Source organism: Sus scrofa, chromosome 14, assembly GCF_054392235.1.
Source record: "Sus scrofa isolate SSC_HxYL_T2T_F1_AM1 chromosome 14, Sscrofa_HxYL_maternal_Yorkshire_Landrace_v2.0, whole genome shotgun sequence".
Taxonomy (NCBI): domain Eukaryota; kingdom Metazoa; phylum Chordata; class Mammalia; order Artiodactyla; family Suidae; genus Sus; species Sus scrofa.
Genome location: NC_139396.1, coordinates 20,955,215 through 20,974,213, shown reverse-complemented (window position 1 = coordinate 20,974,213; position 18,999 = coordinate 20,955,215). Strand labels below are relative to the sequence as shown.

General features: G+C 44.7%; 1 protein-coding gene and 1 long non-coding RNA gene across 4 annotated transcripts in view; both read left to right on the top strand.

Moving 5' to 3' along the window:
• The window catches only part of SHC3 (SHC adaptor protein 3), a 163,367-nt gene that overhangs the window by 27,395 nt on the left and 116,973 nt on the right, over positions 1-18,999 (top strand). For all 3 annotated transcript variants that reach the window (XR_014826380.1, XM_084994537.1, XM_084994535.1), the window contains exon 2: positions 7,572-7,642. Coding sequence is in view for 2 of the 3 variants with exons in the window: in XM_084994537.1 (XP_084850663.1) it covers positions 7,572-7,642 (71 nt within the window). In the remaining variant the exon portion in view is untranslated. The remainder of the gene's footprint in view (positions 1-7,571; positions 7,643-18,999) is intronic.
• Positions 14,162-18,999, top strand: part of LOC110256887 (uncharacterized) — a 29,872-nt gene continuing 25,034 nt past the window's right edge. The window contains exons 1-2 of the long non-coding RNA XR_014826381.1: positions 14,162-14,294; positions 14,625-14,699. This is a non-coding gene — a long non-coding RNA (uncharacterized LOC110256887). The remainder of the gene's footprint in view (positions 14,295-14,624; positions 14,700-18,999) is intronic.

Below are 18,999 nucleotides of genomic sequence, written 5' to 3'. Positions count from 1 at the left end.
GCTTAATTTTTTTGTTTGTTTTGGATTTTTCTCAGTCTTTCTCTTGCCTTTTCATGTTGTTTATATCGGAACAAATGTCTTTTCTTACAAAAATGATTAATTTTCATGAGCTCACTTATAGCCGTTGAGTCTTAGGTCCTATGATAGAAATATAAGTTTCTATTTCTTATAACACTTCAATATTTCTATTTCTTAGCTTTAGCTCTTTAATCCTTCTGGGGTTAATTTTGTGCATGGGGTTAGATGGGCATTTGGGGGAGGGTATGCCTTTCGTATAGCACAGTGACACTGCACACACACTCTGCACCATACACAAGAGCTGTGGGCAGGCTGCTTTGATATACCCTTTTTCTAATGTACGGGTAATCACACACCCTCACATTTATTGACAGGCTTATCTTTCCTTCAGTGATGCCCACAGATTTGTGCACCCTTTTCTTCTGGGCCTCATTCTAGTCCCTTGCGTGATTTGTCTATTCCCATGTCAATATCACATAATTTTCACCACTTTCTTTTTTTGTGTGTGTTTGCTTAGTAAGTTTTTAATTTCCAGCTGGGCCAAGTTGTGGTACAGAGTCCAGGACAAGTTCTAAGCCCAAACACTACTTCCTTTCCATTTCTATCTTCTTTAGAAATTTCTTTTTGTTCTTGAGGATCCTCCTTTATGATATAAGTTTTGGAATTATTTTTTCAAGTTTTTTGGGAGAAATCCTATTGGGACTTTAATTGGCATCACAATAAAATTCTAGATAAATGTGGAGGAGAACTGGCATGGTTTTAGTATGAAATCATCCAGTCCAGAAATCATGATGTGTCTTTCCATATGAGCAGTTTTAAAAAAATTTATTCATCATTAAAGGTTTTCTTCAGTTGGTCTTGCACGTATCTTGTTAAGTTTGTTTCATGTTTCTTTTGCTTGTAAATGAGGTATTATTTCCTTGCTTCCTTTGGTTAGCATTTGCCTGATTTGAATCTGTTTTATCTTAGTATCTTCTTTATCACTTTATTTAACACTTTTTTTTTTTGCTATTTCTTGGGCCGCTCCCGCGGCATATGGAGGTTCCCAGGCTAGGGGTCCAATCGGAGCTGTAGCCACCGGCCTACGCCAGAGCCACAGCAACGCAGGATCCGAGCCGCGTCTGCAACCTACACCACAGCTCATGGCAACGCCGGATCGTTAACCCACTGAGCAAGGCCAGGGATCGAACCCGCAACCTCATGGTTCCTAGTCGGATTCGTTAACCACTGCGCCACGACGGGAACTCCTAACACATATATTTTAACAAATGTGAAAGTCTTTGACCTTTAATTAGTGGGTTTGATCTGTTCACGATTAGTGTGGTCACTGAAATGGTTGGGACTGTCGCGGATGTTTTCTGTTTTTTCTTTGCCTTTCATTTGTGCATTTTCTATTTTCCGCCTTCTCTTTGCTGGCAGACCTATTTAGTTTGGAAGTCGATAATTTTGTTATTATTTTCACAGTGGCTTACAATTTTTTTTACAATGTATGTAAACTTATTTTTCTACAGCTTCCTAGAATTAGTTTTGGACCTACCTCCATATAGTATAAGAGCGTTTAGCAAGCTTTCCTTATCCTCTTCTACTTCTCTTTTATATCTGTCCCTGACCAGCCATGTTGAGATCTTCTGAGATTTCAGCTCCCCATCATTGTAAGAAAGTATTTAGAGTTATGCATCAATAATTATTAAGGCCTAGGGCGTACCTGTCAATTTTGTTGATTCTTTTCTTATCATTGTTTCTCATAGGCCCACATCCTTGTCTTTTTTGTATTCTTGTTTTCCTGGAATATTTTTTCAGAGAGTGTCTGTGGGTGGTTAACTTTCTGAATCTTTGCTTTGCCTTCCCACTTGAATGCTAGTTTGGGTGGATATAAGATTCTTGGCTTAGTACTTCTCTTCAGTCTTTAGATGTTATTTGTCTTCACGTATTTGGTACTGAAAGAGAACTTTCTTTGTAAGTAACCTATTTTTTTTCCCCCTCATGGAATGCTTTCAGGATGTTTCTCTCTTGGTCCTTTTGTGCTGAAATTAACCTGCCATGTGTCCAAATGTGGATCTTTTTTCATATTTTTTTCTTGGAGCCTTGAAAATATAAACATTCCTGTCTCTGTAAAATATTACACATTTTATTCTCTTGCTCTTGAATATTTCTTTCCCTCTACTTATCTTTTCTTTTCCTGGAATTCCTGTGTGGCTGATGCATGAACTTCTACATCTAAACTCCACAACCTCTAGTTCCCACTGTGGTTCAGTGGGTTAAGGATCTGGCATGGTCACAGCTGTGGTGTAGGTCACAGCTGCAGCTGAGATTCAGTTCCTGGCCTAGGAACTTCCATATGCTGCAGGTGCATCCAAAACAAAAAACCAAAACCAAAACCAAAACCAAAACAAAAAAAATCACAACTTTACATTCTCTATTTCTTTTCCTTCCTTCCTCCCTCCCTTCCTTCCTTCCTTTTAACCATGCCCATGGTGTGCAGAATTTCCCAGACCAGGGATGGATCCCACACCACAGCAGTGACAATGCTGGATCCTTAACTTACTGGCTACCAGGAAACTCCTACACTCTCTTTTTTATTTCATTCTCTTTGGTGCTAGGAGGTTGTGTTCAGTTCTGAGAGGTTTTATGGGCTCCATTGTCCAGGGTTTCAAATTTTTCAGTTATGTACATTGCTGGAGTGCATTGATTGGGTTTTCTATGTAGTAAAACCCGGGTAGAAAGGGGATAGAAGAATCAAATTTCATTCTCTGTGGTTACCAAAACTTAAAACAAAGTGCCTTGGAATACACTGAAAAAGAAAAGTAGAGAGTAATCTAATGAAGACCATAAAGTTTTATTAAGGGTAATAAATAATATCTGAAATGGAGACAACTCATGTTTACAGATTAAAAAAACCCTGAAGTAAATGTAAATTTTTTCAAGGTAATACGTGAAATTTCAGTTGGAATCCAAATAGTTTTTGAGGAGCAGAAGAATGTCACAAGATGATTTTAAAGTTCTCAAGGAAAAATATGTACAAGAGGCATAAGAATTGACAAATGACATGTAATAGAGTTCAGGTAAAGGTCCATATACAGTAATAAGAATTTAATATACCACAAAGTTGGCATATTAACCTGGGAAGACATATGAATTAAATCATATAAATCAGTGGTATTGATATAAGTAGTAGTCCATTCGGAAGCTAGCATTATAACTCATTCTATAGCTTTATACAGACAAGTCAATTCTAAGTAGATTAAAAAGCTAAATGGAAAACATTCAATGAAACACTTAAATAAGTGAGTGCTTAGATAAACAAATAATAGCTGAATATTGTAAAAATCTAGGGACAGTAGACCTTCTCCGTTAAGACAGGGCACTTAAAACCATACAGAAATGATATACATGTGACCATAGTAATTATTATTCTATTACTGTAGTAACAATTGCTTTAGGTAACATGTAGAAATTGATCATCAAAAGAAAAATGATTGAATGGGAGATTAACATATAAAGAAAAAGAGGAATGTAATAGAACATTGGGCCAGAGATATGTATAGTCAGTTAACAGAAAAAGAAGTACAAATAGCCAATAACCAAGTAAGAAAACTACATCATCTTATTAGAGGTCAGGGAAATTCAAATTAAAACAAAAACAAAAAAGAAATACTTGGGCCCATGGTAGGAAAAGAGTCAAAAGACTGATGACATCCGGTGTTATGAAGGATAGAGAAATAAACTCGCTTAGACATTAGCGGTTAGAAGACAAATTGCTACAGACCCTTGGGAAGGTAATTGAACACTGGTGGTGGTCACATAGGATGGCACATGTGGCGGTGGAGATATCATATAATTCCCTCAAGTCGCTCATGGTCTTCATATAACTCAGTGAACAGCAGTAGAGGTACTGACATACCTGTGTAGGCGGTGGTGGTACTCTCACAACTCTGAGAAGCTAGTCTCCATGTAGCAATGCCCTGTGGCTTTGCCTTAGTGTTGTTGGCGGTATTTCTGTCATTCTGTGATTTTGGCTGCATTGGTATTCACAGTCATCTCTGACATTGGTTTGGTCGTAGTCACGTCACTCTGCCAAGTTGGCTGGGTTACTCAAATACCTCTGCAAAGCTGTCGTGGGTATTCGCCTGACTCTCCAATGTTGGTCATGTTGTGCTGTGACGTGGGCACAGTTGGTACTCACATGACCCTGCAGTGTTGTTCCTGATGTTCACTTGCCTGCGATGGTGTGGCGGTGATGATGCTCAAATGACGCTGGATGTTGGTTATGATGTTAATGCAACTCGACTGTTGGTTGTGGTAGCCAGGTATCTCAGTGGTCGTGTTGGTGGTGGTACCCTCGTGACGTCCTTGTTGGCTGTTTATTCCCACAGCTCTGTGGTGTTGGTCATGGCATCCACAGAGCCCTGAAATGGTCGTGCTGTTGACAGACACGTAATCTGAAGCCGTGGTGGGTGCACGAGACTTTATGATGTTGTTGCTGATGTTATTTCCATGGCTCTGTGAGGGTGACCTAGTTTCACATATTTTATTTTATTTTATTTTATTTTTTGTCTTTTTAGGACAGGACCCACGGCATATGGAGGTTCCCAGGCTAGGGGTTGAATTGGAGCTATAGCTGCTGGCCTACACCACCGCCACAGCAATGCAGAAAGTGAGCTGCATCTGTGACCTACACGGCAGCTTATGGCAACGCCACACCCTTAGCCCACTGAGCAAAGCCATGGGTTGAACCCGAGTCCTCATGGATACTAGTCAGGTTTGATGACCACTGAGCCACGATGGGAACTCCTGGTGTTCACATTTCACATACCACTGTGGTCAGAGCAGAGGTGGTGTAAGGTTGGGCTACTCAAGCTGGCTCTTCTCTTACTGTTTGTATGTCTCCTGCTTGACCTGTCCCTGTTTCATCTAGACCCCACTCATATGACTGACCTTCCCATATCCTTGTCCCCAGCCCCAGCTAGTGTTTGTTCTAATCTTTAGATCAGAACCTCTCTACCACAACAGCTTATCAAAGGGGCCTCGAGGGACACACCCCTCTGCTGGTTTCCCTGGTAAATAATGAGCCAACATGTGTCAATTCCCCCATAACTGCTAACTTCCCCTTCCCCCCCGGGAGTGAAGACTACTGCCATATCCCGTCCACTGTCTGCTGCAGTGGTGGGGTGTCACTCCAGGACCTTGCTTCAGACATGTAAGACCCCCTCTCCATTAAACGATTGATGTCTCTGAGCTTTTTCCTGGGTCTTGAGGCTGGGTAAGTATAGGAGCTGAAGGGTGCAGCCCAAGAGGTGGTATTCAAAGAACTCTATGACAGAGGTCCTGTATTCACATGGTCCTGCCACCTCGGTGTTGGTTGTGCTCACAGATGCTGTGACATTCATCCTGATAGCCCTGTAACCCTGCAACATTATTTTGTCAAAGTATTAGCATAGTTGTGTAACACTGGTGTCGCTGTTGACTTGTGATGGTGTAATTTGGATGACACTGTGACTTGGTCATGGAATTTACACGACTCGGTGGTGATGGTGGTGTTGGCATCGACACGTCACTTTGAGAGTGTTCACAGAATTCACATTATTCTGAGGTGGTGCTGGTGGTATTCCTATAACTGCAGCGTTGGCAGTGGTCTTCAATAGCTCTGTGATGGTGGGCAGAGGACTCAGATGATCTGCAGTGGCCACTGGTCACATTCGCACATCTGCAAGGTTGGTCCTGGGTTTTCCTTGAGTCTGTGACTCTGGATGTGAATTTTGCATCCCTCTGCCGAGGAGAGGGGTGAAGGTGGTCTCATATCTTTGAGAGTTACTGACACAACTTTGCCCCTGCGGTGGAAGTAGTTGCTTCATTTTGTAATGTTGCTGGTGGTGGTATTCACATAGCTCTGGAATGTTGTGCTAGTCACGTAACAGTGACCGTATTGGGTGTGGCAGTCCCCTAACTTGGCAGAGTGGGTTATGGTCTTTCCCTAAGAGACAGTGGTATTCCTGCTGTGGTGGTGGTATGCACACAACCAGGCACAGCTGTTCATCGTTTTCATGAGACTTGTGACAGCATTGCAGTATTTACATAACTCTGCAACGTTTGGTCTCAGTGTTCATGTCACTTTGCAGTGGTGGATTTGGTGTGTGCCTCAGTCTTCGACTTCGGTGGTGGCAGTAGTCACATGACCCTGTGATGCTGGTCCTGGTATTCACGTGATTCTGTGATGTCACCTGAATCACATGACTCTGCAACATTGGTGGTCGTCTAATTCATATGTTTCTGTGCTGTCGTTCATAACTGGTGGAGGTGGTGGTATTTAAATAACTCTGTGACTGTGCAGCAGTTGGAGTAATAGTCACATTTCAGAGAAGTTTACAGTTTTGCTTAAAGTTATGTAATAAGATATGACAGAGCCAAGCTCTAATTCAGACTTTTCTGAATAATTCAAAGGCAGTCTTTTCTGTACTACACCATGAGGTCTCTTCCTGCTAAGTCTAAATTTAAAGTCATTGGTATAAAACATCTGTACCTTCAAGCTCCCTGAGGGCTTTGGAACGCAAATATTCTCTCTCTTCCATGCTAGTTTTTTGCCTGTAGCTTTAGTTGGGGCCATATATTCTCATACACACATATGTTTTCACGTGTGAAACCGATAAAACATTTAGTTACCAATTTAGATGTATAAGTTGAAATTTTTAAAATATGTATGTATATATATTTTTCGTCTTTTTGTCCTTTTTTAGGGATGCACCCGCAGCATGTGGAGGTTCCCAGGCTGGAGATTGAATCGGAGCTGTAGCCACCGACCTACGTACGCCAGAGCCACAGCAATGCCAGATCCAAGCCTCGTCTGCGATCTACACCACAGTTCACGGCAAGGCTGGATCCTTAGCCCACTGAGCGAGGCCAGGGATCGAACCCGCAACCTCATGGTTCCTAGTCAGATTCATTTCCCCTGTGCCATGACGGGAACTCCTGAAAATATATGTTAAATAATGCAGAAGAGTTCTTTCTGGTAAACCAAAATATAGCACCTTTGGGCATAATCTACAGTTTATTCATAGAACCCCAAAATGTATTTATAAAATAATGAAGTTGAATGTTGGCCAACATTGTTGGTATTATGGTGTTTTCATTCTTTCTTTAAAAATTACAAACCTCTAGAAGATTTGTAAAGGACCAGAAATGTGATGTTGGAATATTGGGGTTTGGGTGCTGGTGACATGACAGGGCCACGTTTAAACAATCGTTGAATCATACGTTTAAGATGCCCACATTTTTATGGCGTGCAAGTTACACCTCACAAAAAGTTTTTGAAACTGTATTTCTAAACACAATGAAAATACTAATGGGATTCAGCAAAGCCACATGTAAGCACTCAGGATATTTTCTGATGGGTGTGAGTTATTGCTTTTATAGAAACAGAACAAAGTGTCACAATGAATAAGAAGTCTAAATATGATTTCAGAAATGGGAATGGCTCCAGAAATGGCTTTGTTGTAGTGAGGAATTCTCTCTTCATCTCAGTTCTCAGGGTTCATGATTTCTGTTTTCTCCCCTTGCAGTACTTGGGGTGCATTGAAGTTCTACGCTCCATGAGGTCACTTGACTTCAGTACAAGAACACAGATTACCAGGTAAGCCCTCTTCAGTGGACTCCTGTGATTTTGCTTTCAGAGGTGAACAGCTAGACATTTCCAGAGGGAAGATCTGCCCGTTTGAGAGCTGGTGAACAGTGACTGGAGGTTAGGGCCCTCTCTCTCAAGTCTTCCAAGTGTTCATCCATGTTTGTGACATGTGCTGTTGACATCGGCCCCCTGAGGACTCTCCCCATTTCTAAGTTCTTGATGTAATTAAGCTGCAGACAAATGGAGTGTTTGTTTCTTAAGTAAATGAAACTCTAATACCAGATTGATGTTTGCAAATCTACTGAACTGTGTTATTTCTTTTTAAAAAGAAAACAAACATGTCAAGAGAGTATTTCCAACAGTATATACAGAGAATAAAATGCATAGAATTGAAAGGAGAACTCTTTTTTTTTTTTTTTGTCTTTTTGTATTTTCTAGGGCTGCACCCGCGGCCATACGGAGGTTCCCAGGCTAGGGGTCCAATTGGAGCTGTAGCTGCTGGTGTACTCTAGAGCCACAGCAATGCAGGATCCAAGCCACGTCTATGACCTACACCACAGCTCACGGCAACGCCGGATCCTTAGCCCACTGAGCGAGGCCAGGGATCAAACCCGAAACCTCATGGTTCCTAGTCGGATTCATTAACCACTGAGCCACGATGGGAACTCCGAAAGGAGAACTCTTAATGGGAGTAATAATTTAGAAGGCAGACCAGTTCTTCAGAGGCATCAGTGATGCTGAACAGGTTTATATATTCTCCACCATCAAACTAGATTCTAAACTTCTTGAGGGCCAGCTCTGTATTAAAGCATTGTTTCTATAAAATTCATGGCCTAATAGAGCTTATACCTTTAGAAAAATACCAATTTCAAGTCATCATGAAGAAGAGAAGCAGAAAGCTAGGACTGGGTTTGTGAAATAGCTACATTTCCATGAGCAATGAACTTATGTTGCTTCTGCAGTGGTGGAATTGCTTAATCTAAACAGTGACCCCAGAAAATCCCTCATTTGAATTTCATTCATATATCTCTATTGTATACCTTTGGATTAGCAGGCCAAAGACTAAAGATTGAGCTTTAGAAAGTAATCATTTGTAGTAATTAATTGATAAATAGCGTACGTACCTTAATTCTATAATTTTAAGCACCACAATGATACTTCTTCTTCCCCATTGGAGAAATTCATGTTCAAAAAAGCTGATGTTCACAAGTTCATTCTTAGGCTTGAAAATGAAGTAGCTCATAAGTCTTAAAAAAGGAAAAAAAAAAAAAAAGAGTCGATGTCCACAGTTTCTGCTGTGGCAGGTGGTCAAGAATCCGACTGCAACGAGTGGCTCAAATCGCTGAAGAGCTGCCAGTTTGATCCCCGGCGTGGTGCAGTGAGTTAAAGGATCTGGCTTTGCTGGAGCTGTGGCCTAAGTTGCAGCTGCGGCTTGGATTCACTCTCTGGCCTGGGAACTTCCATATGCTGCTGGCGCGGCCATAAAAAAATAAAAAAAATGGAAAAGAGTTGATATTCTTCTTCTCTCTAAAGCAGCTCAAGACACACATAGCAGGAACATGCCAACAGCAGTAATCTACACCAAGGGAAGCATCCATCTCCATGTATTTGTAGGAAGTGATTTATGGAAATTGCCAAGGCAAAAGAATGCTGTCTTGATGTGCACTTGAAGGAAAAGTTTAAATGTTTACTTGATCGTTCATTCATCCCAGGCGTGTGGGCAGGTGCCACGGGCCTAGGAGTACGGGGACCTGTGACACACTGGTCACCTTATGGGTGGTGGTGGTGGGTATTTTTTTTAACTTTTTTTTTTCTTCTTTTACAGCCACACCTGTGGCATATGGAAGTTCCTGGGTTAGGGGTTAAATTGGAGCTGCAGCTGCTGGCCTATGGGCACAGCCACAGCAATGCGGGATCTGAGCCGTGGCTACGACCTACACCACAGCTCACAGCAATGCCAGATCCTTAACCCACTGAGCAAGACCAGGGATCAAACCTGCATCCTCATGGAGACTAAGTTGGGTTCTTAACCCACTGAGCCACGATGGGAACTCCTAACTTCTTTTTAAAAATTGGAGTATAGTTGATTTACAATACTTGTGTATGGTGATGGTTTTTTTCTTCTTTTTTTCTTTTTAGGGCGACACACGTGGCATATGGAGGTTCCTAGACTAGGGGTCCAACTGGAGCTGTAGCCGCTGGCCTACACCAGAGCCACAGCAACGAGGGATCCGAGCTGTGTCTGTGACATACACCACAGCTCACGGCCACACTGGATCCTTAACCCACTGAGCGAGGCCAGGGATCGAACCTGTGTCCTCTTGGATGCTAGTCAGATTTGTTTCCTCTGAGCCATGACGGGAACTCCCAGATTCGTTTTTGATGAGCTACAACGGGAACTCCATGGTGATGGTTGTTTTTAAAGAGATTTGTCAACCGTTTCTACTGAATTCCTTTTATAGATACTGGAACTTATAAGATGATTTTATGTCATTTTAATTCTGCTGGTGTATTTACTGAGTCTTTAATGTTGACTCTGCACATGTGGCATGATGGCCCATGTGAACTGTCCTGCTTTGCTAGGCTCCTGGTTTGGGGAGAAAGATGCAAATGACTGAGAGGCCTTCTGGGGGCACAGATCAAGCCTTGTTCCAAGGGAGGGGAGGTGGGCTGGGGGCAGGTGAGTAATTCCCATGCTCCCTTGAATGAAGGTTGGGCACTCTTTGGGGTAGAAACCCCAAGGGCAGATGTGATAATAGTAGTAGTAGAAGAAAGCTGTGAAGAAAAGAAAAGAAGAAGAATGCAAAATATCTTCTTAATAATTTTTATTTTTGGTGTGCATTGAAGTGACGATATCTTAGATGTACTAGATTAAATAAAAATATTAGTACAAAAAAAAAAAAAGAAGAAGAAAGCTGTGGATCAGACATCCAATCTCATTTAGATTTTCGAAAAGGCGCAGTAGTGTAATGGGCCTAGTGGAGGACCATTCTTTGTGTTAGGAAAATGGGTGTTGTATTTCGGTTATACCAGCCTGGCCTTGGGTTTATCACACTTGTTGAAAGTGATGTTTGCTTTTCTCTAGGATGCTTTCTGTCTCTTGGGTCATTTTTTATCTTGTGACGTGTTTCTCATTTTAGTTAATATCTGGAGACCACTTGCAGGAAACAATTTGATAAACCGGTACCAGAAAGAAACCTTTGCACCCAGGACAAGAGTGCCCAGCGGGTGTCCAATAGATGTGGCACATTTCAAGGCCTACGTGGTGGCTGAGTGTTCAATAGGACTGTGATTAAACTCTATCACCGTGGTTTACTTTATATACGAAAGGTATTCTTGAAAAGTTGTACAGAAATCTAATGTTGGGTTTAAGTGCCATTAGGCCCTAGAAAACTTGTTTTAAAAACGTCTTAGCCATGGCTTTTGTATATATATGTATTTGTAAGCAAATAACCAGTCCCTACTCACCTGTTCCACTATTTTAAGTTTTGGATGGAAGTGTCGTTTAGAGGCTCTGACAGCCAAATCAGGTGTCCTTTTGTTGGGCTCAGTTTAGTTTTATGTTGTTCCTATGTCTGGGTTCAGATGGATTGTGGTGCTTGCAACAGCATCACTGGTGAATTACTGACCTCTTACTAATAGGTAGCTTTAAAAACCACCTGGGAGCAGGAGCTGCCATTGATGGTACGCATAGGTTTGTCGGTGACTGTGAAAGGCCTTGCACTTTTAACACTCTGGGCAGAGGAGCTTGGTGACTCAGCCACACTAATCGGCAGCCGCCGCGTGGGACAGATGGCCTGTATGTGGAGCCCAGCTCTGCCAGTTCCCACCTCAGCGATTATGGTAGGAAGTAGAACAGCTTCTACATCTGATGCCCACAGGATAGGGCATGGCTAAGAGGCAGCTCTGTTTAAGCGTTTGTTGTTCCAGCTCAACTTCCACGCAGCGGGCGCCAAGACCTAGTGTGCAAAGAAGTGGTGAGTGTTTGCAAGCATGAGGGCCGTTGAGGGCGAGTGGATCGTGGCCTTGGCAGCAGCTACTTCCCTGGGTCAGCCTGCTGGTGGAGTTCATAGAGAAGCCGAGAGACTCAGTATTTGTGAAAGTCTGCCCAGGGGCCGGGGATGCACGCCGGAAGAAAAAGCTTCTGCAGAAGAACTAGTCTCCCACTGTGCGCCTGGTCGCTATACCTGCACGGCCTTATAGAGGCCGAATCCCTTGAGCTCCTACCCTCCAGCTCCTTGACCATGCGGCACTACTAAGGGCCAGGCAGGAATCCCACCACCGAAGCTCAGAGCTTGTGGGGACTGCCCTCTGCTCCCTCTCTGATCACCAGTGCCCACTCACAGTCCCGGAAACTCACATGGGGACCCATTCTTCCCACAGGGATTCCACATCAGGCTGATCAGTCCCCGAGGACCGTGAGGGAGGGTCTCCGCTTGGTGTCCCCCTGAGGAACATGGGGTCCCCAAGCAGGGAGGAGACCCTTCCTTGCAGCTGAGTTAGACCACTGGGGCTCCACACAAAGTTACTGTGGCACAGCACGGATGGCCACTGCTCCACTGACTGACCTCTCTTCCTGTGGGGACCATGCCCCAAGGCTCCCTGAGACATCCTTTCCTGCGACTTCTCTCACCTCGTCTTGGGGGATGGGATGAACTAAGTTGCTGTACTTCCCATCAGAGAGGGACGTCCCTCATCATGTGGGATGGCCCCTGGGGAGAGCCTGCTCTCCACCTGATGATGCTTGGAGAGCGGCCCATCCAGCTGCCCTGCCGTGACAGGAAGCTCCCATGTGCCCGTGGCCACAGGACTAGCATGGCCTTCCTTTTTTTGATTTCCTCATCTGCTGATTTTTTTTTTTTTTGTCTTTTTTTAGGGCTGCACCCATGGCATATGGAGGTTCTCAGGCTAGGGGTCTAATTGGAGCTGTAGCCACCGGCCTATGCCAGATCACAGCAACGTGGGACCGAGCCGTGTTTTCCACCTACACCACAGCTCACGGCAATGCCAGATCCTTAACCCACTGAGCAAGGCCAGGGATCAAACCCGCGTCCTCATGGATGCTAGCTGAGTTCGCTAACCCCTGAGCCACGGCAAGTACTCCCCCCCGTCTGCTAATTTTTATTTGATTTATCGCGTTAAGTTTTACCTGTTATTGGAAATTGCCTTAAGCCATTATTAGGGCATGGAAGTCTATAAAAATATACACAGTAAAACCCAGAGCACTCATCAAGATGGTCCTTCTCCCACAGTAAGTGCAAACATCTGATGTGTTATTTTTGGTTCTAAATGACCCCAACCGATCTCCTGCCCTGCCTGGATTCATCTGATAATCACTGCGTTTGCTTTCCACTCAGGCTCGCATAGACATGTGAACTCAGTGTCCAGGCTTTGCTGCACTTCCTGGATGAGCTTCTGCAAATGTAGAAAACGTTGCCCAGGGCCTATCACAACATGCTTTTTCCAAACTGTAGATAGCAAACAGTTGAATCTAGTTTAGGTTTGTCATTGCCCTTATTTTAAAGTTGTCCTGGTTTCACTGGGCCCTGAAGATGCTGGTTTGGCCCAGACCTGGTGACTACTCCTCAACGTTCCATTTTGTACCTGCATGATAGAGGGGTCTACTCCAGAACTGGGATTTTGAAAATTCCTTGGGAATAGGTATAAAATCCCTTTGGTTTAAAAGCAAACTCAAAATTTGTGAAAGGAGACCATCCTTCCTTGGGGAATTATTCCCTTTTGTTCTTTTATTTACTTATTTTTTTTTTTTTTTGTATTTTTAGAGCTGCACCTGCAGCATATGGAAGTTCCCAGGTTAGGGTTTGAATTAGCTACCCCACAGCCACAGCAACACGGGATCTGAGCCACATCTGCAACCGATACCATAGCTCATGGCAATGCTGGATCCTTTAAACCACTGAACAAGGCCAGGGATGGAACCCACATCCTCAGGGATACAAGTCAGGTTCGAAAACCACTGAGCCACAACGGGAACTCCTCCCCTTTGGTCTTATTCAACCTATGATGGAGTCTCTGGAGACTTACCGCTGATGCCAGTGCTTGTTTGAAGTTCAGGGCCCCTGGCCACTACCTTCTCATGTTACCATGGGCCAAAGGAGGCCAAGAATGTAAATGTGTAAATGGCTACAGAATCAGCTGTCAGCTGGTGGGTGAGACTGAACACGGTGATTCTGGGGTCTTTGCTGTCCAATGTTTTATGTGGGGACTTTGGCTAGAAGGTGGGGTGTGGCCACATGGAATTGGTCCGACAGTGCTGGGCACTGTGAGAGCTATGGGGCTGTGAGTTTGAACAAAATAGGCAGCATGCTTGGGTGGCCTGAGGGAGACAGGAGCCCAGGGACGAGTCATTCTGAGTCACGGATGCTCCTGAGGCAGTGAGAAGGGGGCTCGGCTTGCCCATCTGCTGCATGGAGGGATCCACCTTCAGCCTGGAGGAGGGCAAGCCAGATGGGCTTAGGGCGTCTTCTGCACCCCAGCCACCCTCCTTTTTCCAAGCTGACCTGGAAGGCTTGCTTCTCCAGTTACCTCTGGCTTCCAACACTCTCTAAATGTTCTCCAAAAAAAAAAAAAAGAAGGAAATAAAGAAAGAGGAAAAGGAAGAACGGAAGAGTGGAAGAAAGGAAGCGAGGAAAAGGCCAAGGTAAACATTGCCCCACGCAATCCCTGAGCTTCACCAAGTCTCTGACCTCTTCATCCTTGGGCTTCCATCCTGGCTACGGGCCATTTCCCCTCTCCCGGCACCGTGGGCCCTCGTTGGACTTCCTGCAAGAGAAGGGCTGACCAGGCTGCGGGCCGGGCGTCCTGACCTCCTCCCCTCACACCAAGTCCACTGCAACCCTTCACCACCTTGCTTCAAACATCGGTGTCACGTGACTGTTTCATCACCATGTTCATGGGAATTAGAACAGCGCAGAGGATGTGCGCTGGGGAAAGGCCACGTTTACTAACAAGGTATTTGTGTCGTTTGCAGAGGCTTTCCCATCTCAGGGCAGCGTTCAGGCCGTGAGGGGCTGCGGCGGAGATGGACGCAGAGGAAGAAGGGCAGGTAAGACACCTCTGCTTCTGGGATAACTGCGCAGGGTCCAGGGAAAGGGGTGTGGCCTGGTGGCACTCCCCCGGCTGGCACAGAGATGCAAACTGTGGGGGAGGGGGGTCCGGAACATCTTCTGTTCAGCTTTGGGGTTAGTGTTTCCTCTTGGACGATGGCACACGACTCCATACACTGCACCCAAAGGCCAGGACTTTGGTTCTGCGGCTTTCTCAGTTGGCAAGCCCAGAGGAAGAAGTTGGAAGGGCCCTTTGCACATCCATTGTATTGGCCGTGTTACTCTGCAAACTTGACACCTGGCAGGTGACACTTGACACCTGGCAGGTGACGGGTGACATGGTACATGAGGCTGACTTTTGCTCAGGTGCCTTCGTGTTGCAACGGATCTGATCTCTTTCATTAGACTCCTCGGTTAGGATATTCCAGAATTCCCTTTCCACTACAAAATAAACACCTCTAATGTCGATTTAAGTTCAACATGCCAGGAAAAGGAGCAAATCTGTAAAAATCTTCCCCGAGGCTGGTTGACGCTCAGAATTAGAAAGGAGAGCAGCGGGTGTGAACAGCCTGCCTGCCCACCCATCTCTGCGTACTGGGTAGCGCGGGATGGCTAACTTGCGATTTTAGCCTCAGTGGCTCATTCTAAATTTACTTGTTCTGAACACGTTTCGCAGGCTGAGCCTCTCGAAGCCTTCCACCCCCAGGGGGGCGAGGCCTGGCAGGGAGGGAGTTAGTGTTTTCTCAGTTTAGAATTCTTTTTGAAAACACCAGCTTGCCTGCGTGCAAACGCATCCGGGCTTTGGATGAAGCAGGCTGAGTCCTTCCGCTTCACTTCTACATCGTTACTCGGGGTTTAACACCAACCAGAATAATTTTGTGCCCCTGCGCCTCCTTCCCATCATTTGCGTGTGAGAATGTGCCAGCGGGGCTGTGTGGATCATAGCTACCCAAGAAACCTCGAATAGAGAGAGAGACCCTAAATCACGAGGCAGGGGGGACAGGTGTCAGCAAGCATGTGAAAAGGACCACAGAAGTGGGGCAGAAGGTTCCCCAGGGCCTGGGTGAATCTGGGAGGACTTCCTGGGGGAGGGAGCCTTTAACCCCAGGGTGCATTTCTCCCCCACCACATGGTAGACCCGGATGAAGCATAAAACTGAGGCAATTGCTCCCCCTTGGGCCCCAGGAGGGACTCAGTCTCAGCTGCCCCTGAGCAGTAATTCTAATGCCCACCAAAGGGTGGGAGGCTGAGTCAGGATGCAGTGAAGGAACTAGGACCCCATCTGAGGTTGGCCTGAGCCCAGCTGCCTTTAGGATCCCATGAGGGCCCTGGGGGCAAGGGACATGTGTGTCTGCTTTTCAATAGGCCTTGATTTCTCTTCCATAGCTGCAGGCCAGTACACACTGATACATTCACCCACTTTGTGAGGATTAAATGAAACATTAATTCTGGAAACATCTGGCACAGGCTGTGTACAGGAAAGGTGCTCAAGGCCATTGCCTTGACCAGACCTGCATGTCCATGTGCCTTAATCTGTCCCCTGAGACTTAGTGTGAGAAGCCCGCTGGGGAGGGTGTTGCAGGGAGCAGAGGGCGGGAGGGGGCTGAGGGTGCTGGCAAAGCCACACTTGGCCCTGGAGGCAGTGGGGCCAAGGTTTTTTCTTTTTTTTTTTTTTTTTGCTTTTCAGGACCACACCCGTGGCATATGGAAGTTCCCAGGCTAGGGGTTGAATCAGAGTTACAGCTGTTGGCTTATACCACAGCCACAGCAATGCTGCATTTGCGACCTACACCACAGCTCATGGCAATGCTGGATCCTTAACCCAGTGAGTGAGGCCAGGGATCAAACCCACCTCCTCCTCATGGATACTAGATGGGTTTGTAACCTGCTGAAACACAAAGGGAACTCCCCAGCGTGACCATGTTTATGGGGACATACATGGAGAAGAGTGGGCTGTGGTCTGCGAGACAATAGCTCTGGCTGAAGGCTTACAGCACCAACCCCTACTCCTGGGCCTGTCTCTCTGAATCAGGTTTTTCTCATGGGCCCCGCTGAGTAGTGGTCCTGGCCAGTTCTTGGACAGCAGTCTTCTGACCCACAGAGCAGAGCTGTAGTTACATAGGTGGGGCTCCTAACCTGGCAGGTGAGGAAGGCGGTCCCTGGGTAACCCCCCAGAATTACCTCTCAGCAGATAGGAGCATCCAGTCTCTGGTTACCTCTCAGGGTTGGTTCCTCGCCCGTGCAATAGGGCTGGAACCCCTACAAGCAGGACTGTTGAGAACTGAGACCTACAAAGTGCTGGGGCTGCACCTGACACAGAGTGAGTGTTCAGCAAATCTGGATAGGGTTTTTAGCATGGATTTCATTCTGCAGTTCAGTCTTTCCAAATTCCTATAGATATTACCAGCTACTGATTTTTAGTATTCTCATTGTCAATATCAACCAATTCCATTCGAGGTGGTTTTTCCAGCTGACAAGAAACATTGGTTTGATGCAACAAACTGAAGCTACTGAAAAGGATAAACTATTTGGTAACGTGGCATTAATTTTTTCTTAAGCCGATATTATCTATCTTCCTGCTTTGCCAATTATTGCTGCTGTTGCTAATAATAATAATAACGTCATGAGAGCAACAACCTTAGTATTGAATACTTATTATGTTGCTCTAAGCATGTCATTTATTCATTCAACAGATTTTTATTGATCATGTACCATGTACAGGCACTGTTTAGATATTAGAGACAGAGAGCACTAAACAAAAGCTAACCTTCCACTATAGGGAGAGAAAAGAAACACACAGACATGTACAGAAGAAGGGTGTTAAGGTGAACCACATGAACTTGTCATTTTTGTAGTGGACAATCATCATATGTCAGCAGTTTCATATTGTTTGGCATAACAAATTTATTTATATTTATTTTTTAATAAATAGCTTTTATATTTTCCATTATAGCTCATTTACAGTATTCTGTCAGTTTTCTACTGTACAGCAAAGTGACCCAGTCATTCATACATATATACATTCTTTTTCTCATATTATCCTCCATCATGCTCCATCATAAGTGACAAGATATAGTTTCCAGTGCTGTACAGCAGGAGCTCGTTGCTTATCTATTTCAAAGGCAATAGTTTGCATCTATTAACCCCAGATTCTCAGTCCATCCCACTCCCTCCCTCTCCCCCTCAGCAACCACAAGTCTGTTCTCCAAGTCTATGAGTTTCTTTTCTGTTCCTTTGTGCCATATATTAGATTCTAGATGTAAGTGATATCATATGGTGTTTATCTTTCTCTTTCTGACTTACTTCACTTAGTATGAGAGTCTCTGGTTCTATCCATGTTGCTGCAAAAGGCATTATTTTGTTCCTTTTTATGGCTGAGTCTTCTTCCAGTGTGTATATATGCCATATCTTCTTCTTCTTCTTTTTTTTTTTTTTTTTTTTTTTGTCTTTTTGCCATTTTCTTGGGCTGCTCCCGTGGCAAATGGAGGTTCCAAGGCTAGGAGTAGAATCAGAGCTGTAGCCGCTGGCCTACGCCAGAGCTACAGCAACGCAGGATCCGAGCTGCGTCTGAAGCCTACACCATAGCTCACGGCAACACCGAATCCTTAACCCACTGAGCAAGGCCAGGGATCGAACCCACAACCTCATGGTTCCTAGTCGGATTCGTTAACAACTGAGCCACGATGGGAACTCCCTGCATATGTCCTCTTCAAGGAAAGTTTTGTCTGGATATATGCCCAAAAGTGGTATTGCTGGGTCATATGGTTTTTCTATATTTAGTTTTCTGAGGTACCTCCATACTGTTTTCCATAGTGGTTGTACCAATTTACATTCCCACCAACAGTGCAGGAGGGTTCCCTTTTCTCCACACCCTCTGCAGCATTTTTTGTTTGTGGGCTTATTAATGATGGCCATTCTGACAGGTGTGAGATGGTACCCCATAGTAGTTTCGGTTGCATTTCTCTAATAATCAGGGATGTTGAGCATTTTTTCATAAGCCTGTTGGCCATCTGCATATCTTTGGAGAAATGTCTATTAAGGTCTTTTGCCCATTTTTCAATTGGGTTGTTGGCTTTTTTGCTGTTGAGTTGTATAAGTTGTTTCTATATTTTATATTTAGAGATTAAGCCTTCTAGTAGCATTATTTGAAACTGTTTTCTCCCATTCTGTAAATTGTCTTTTTGGTTTCTTTATGGTTTCCTGTGTCATTTATCATAATAAGTTTAGATTGCGATGAGAGCATGTGGGGTATTCTTTCAGGCTCCCTGGGGGGTGCATTGTGTACATTGTGGTGATGAG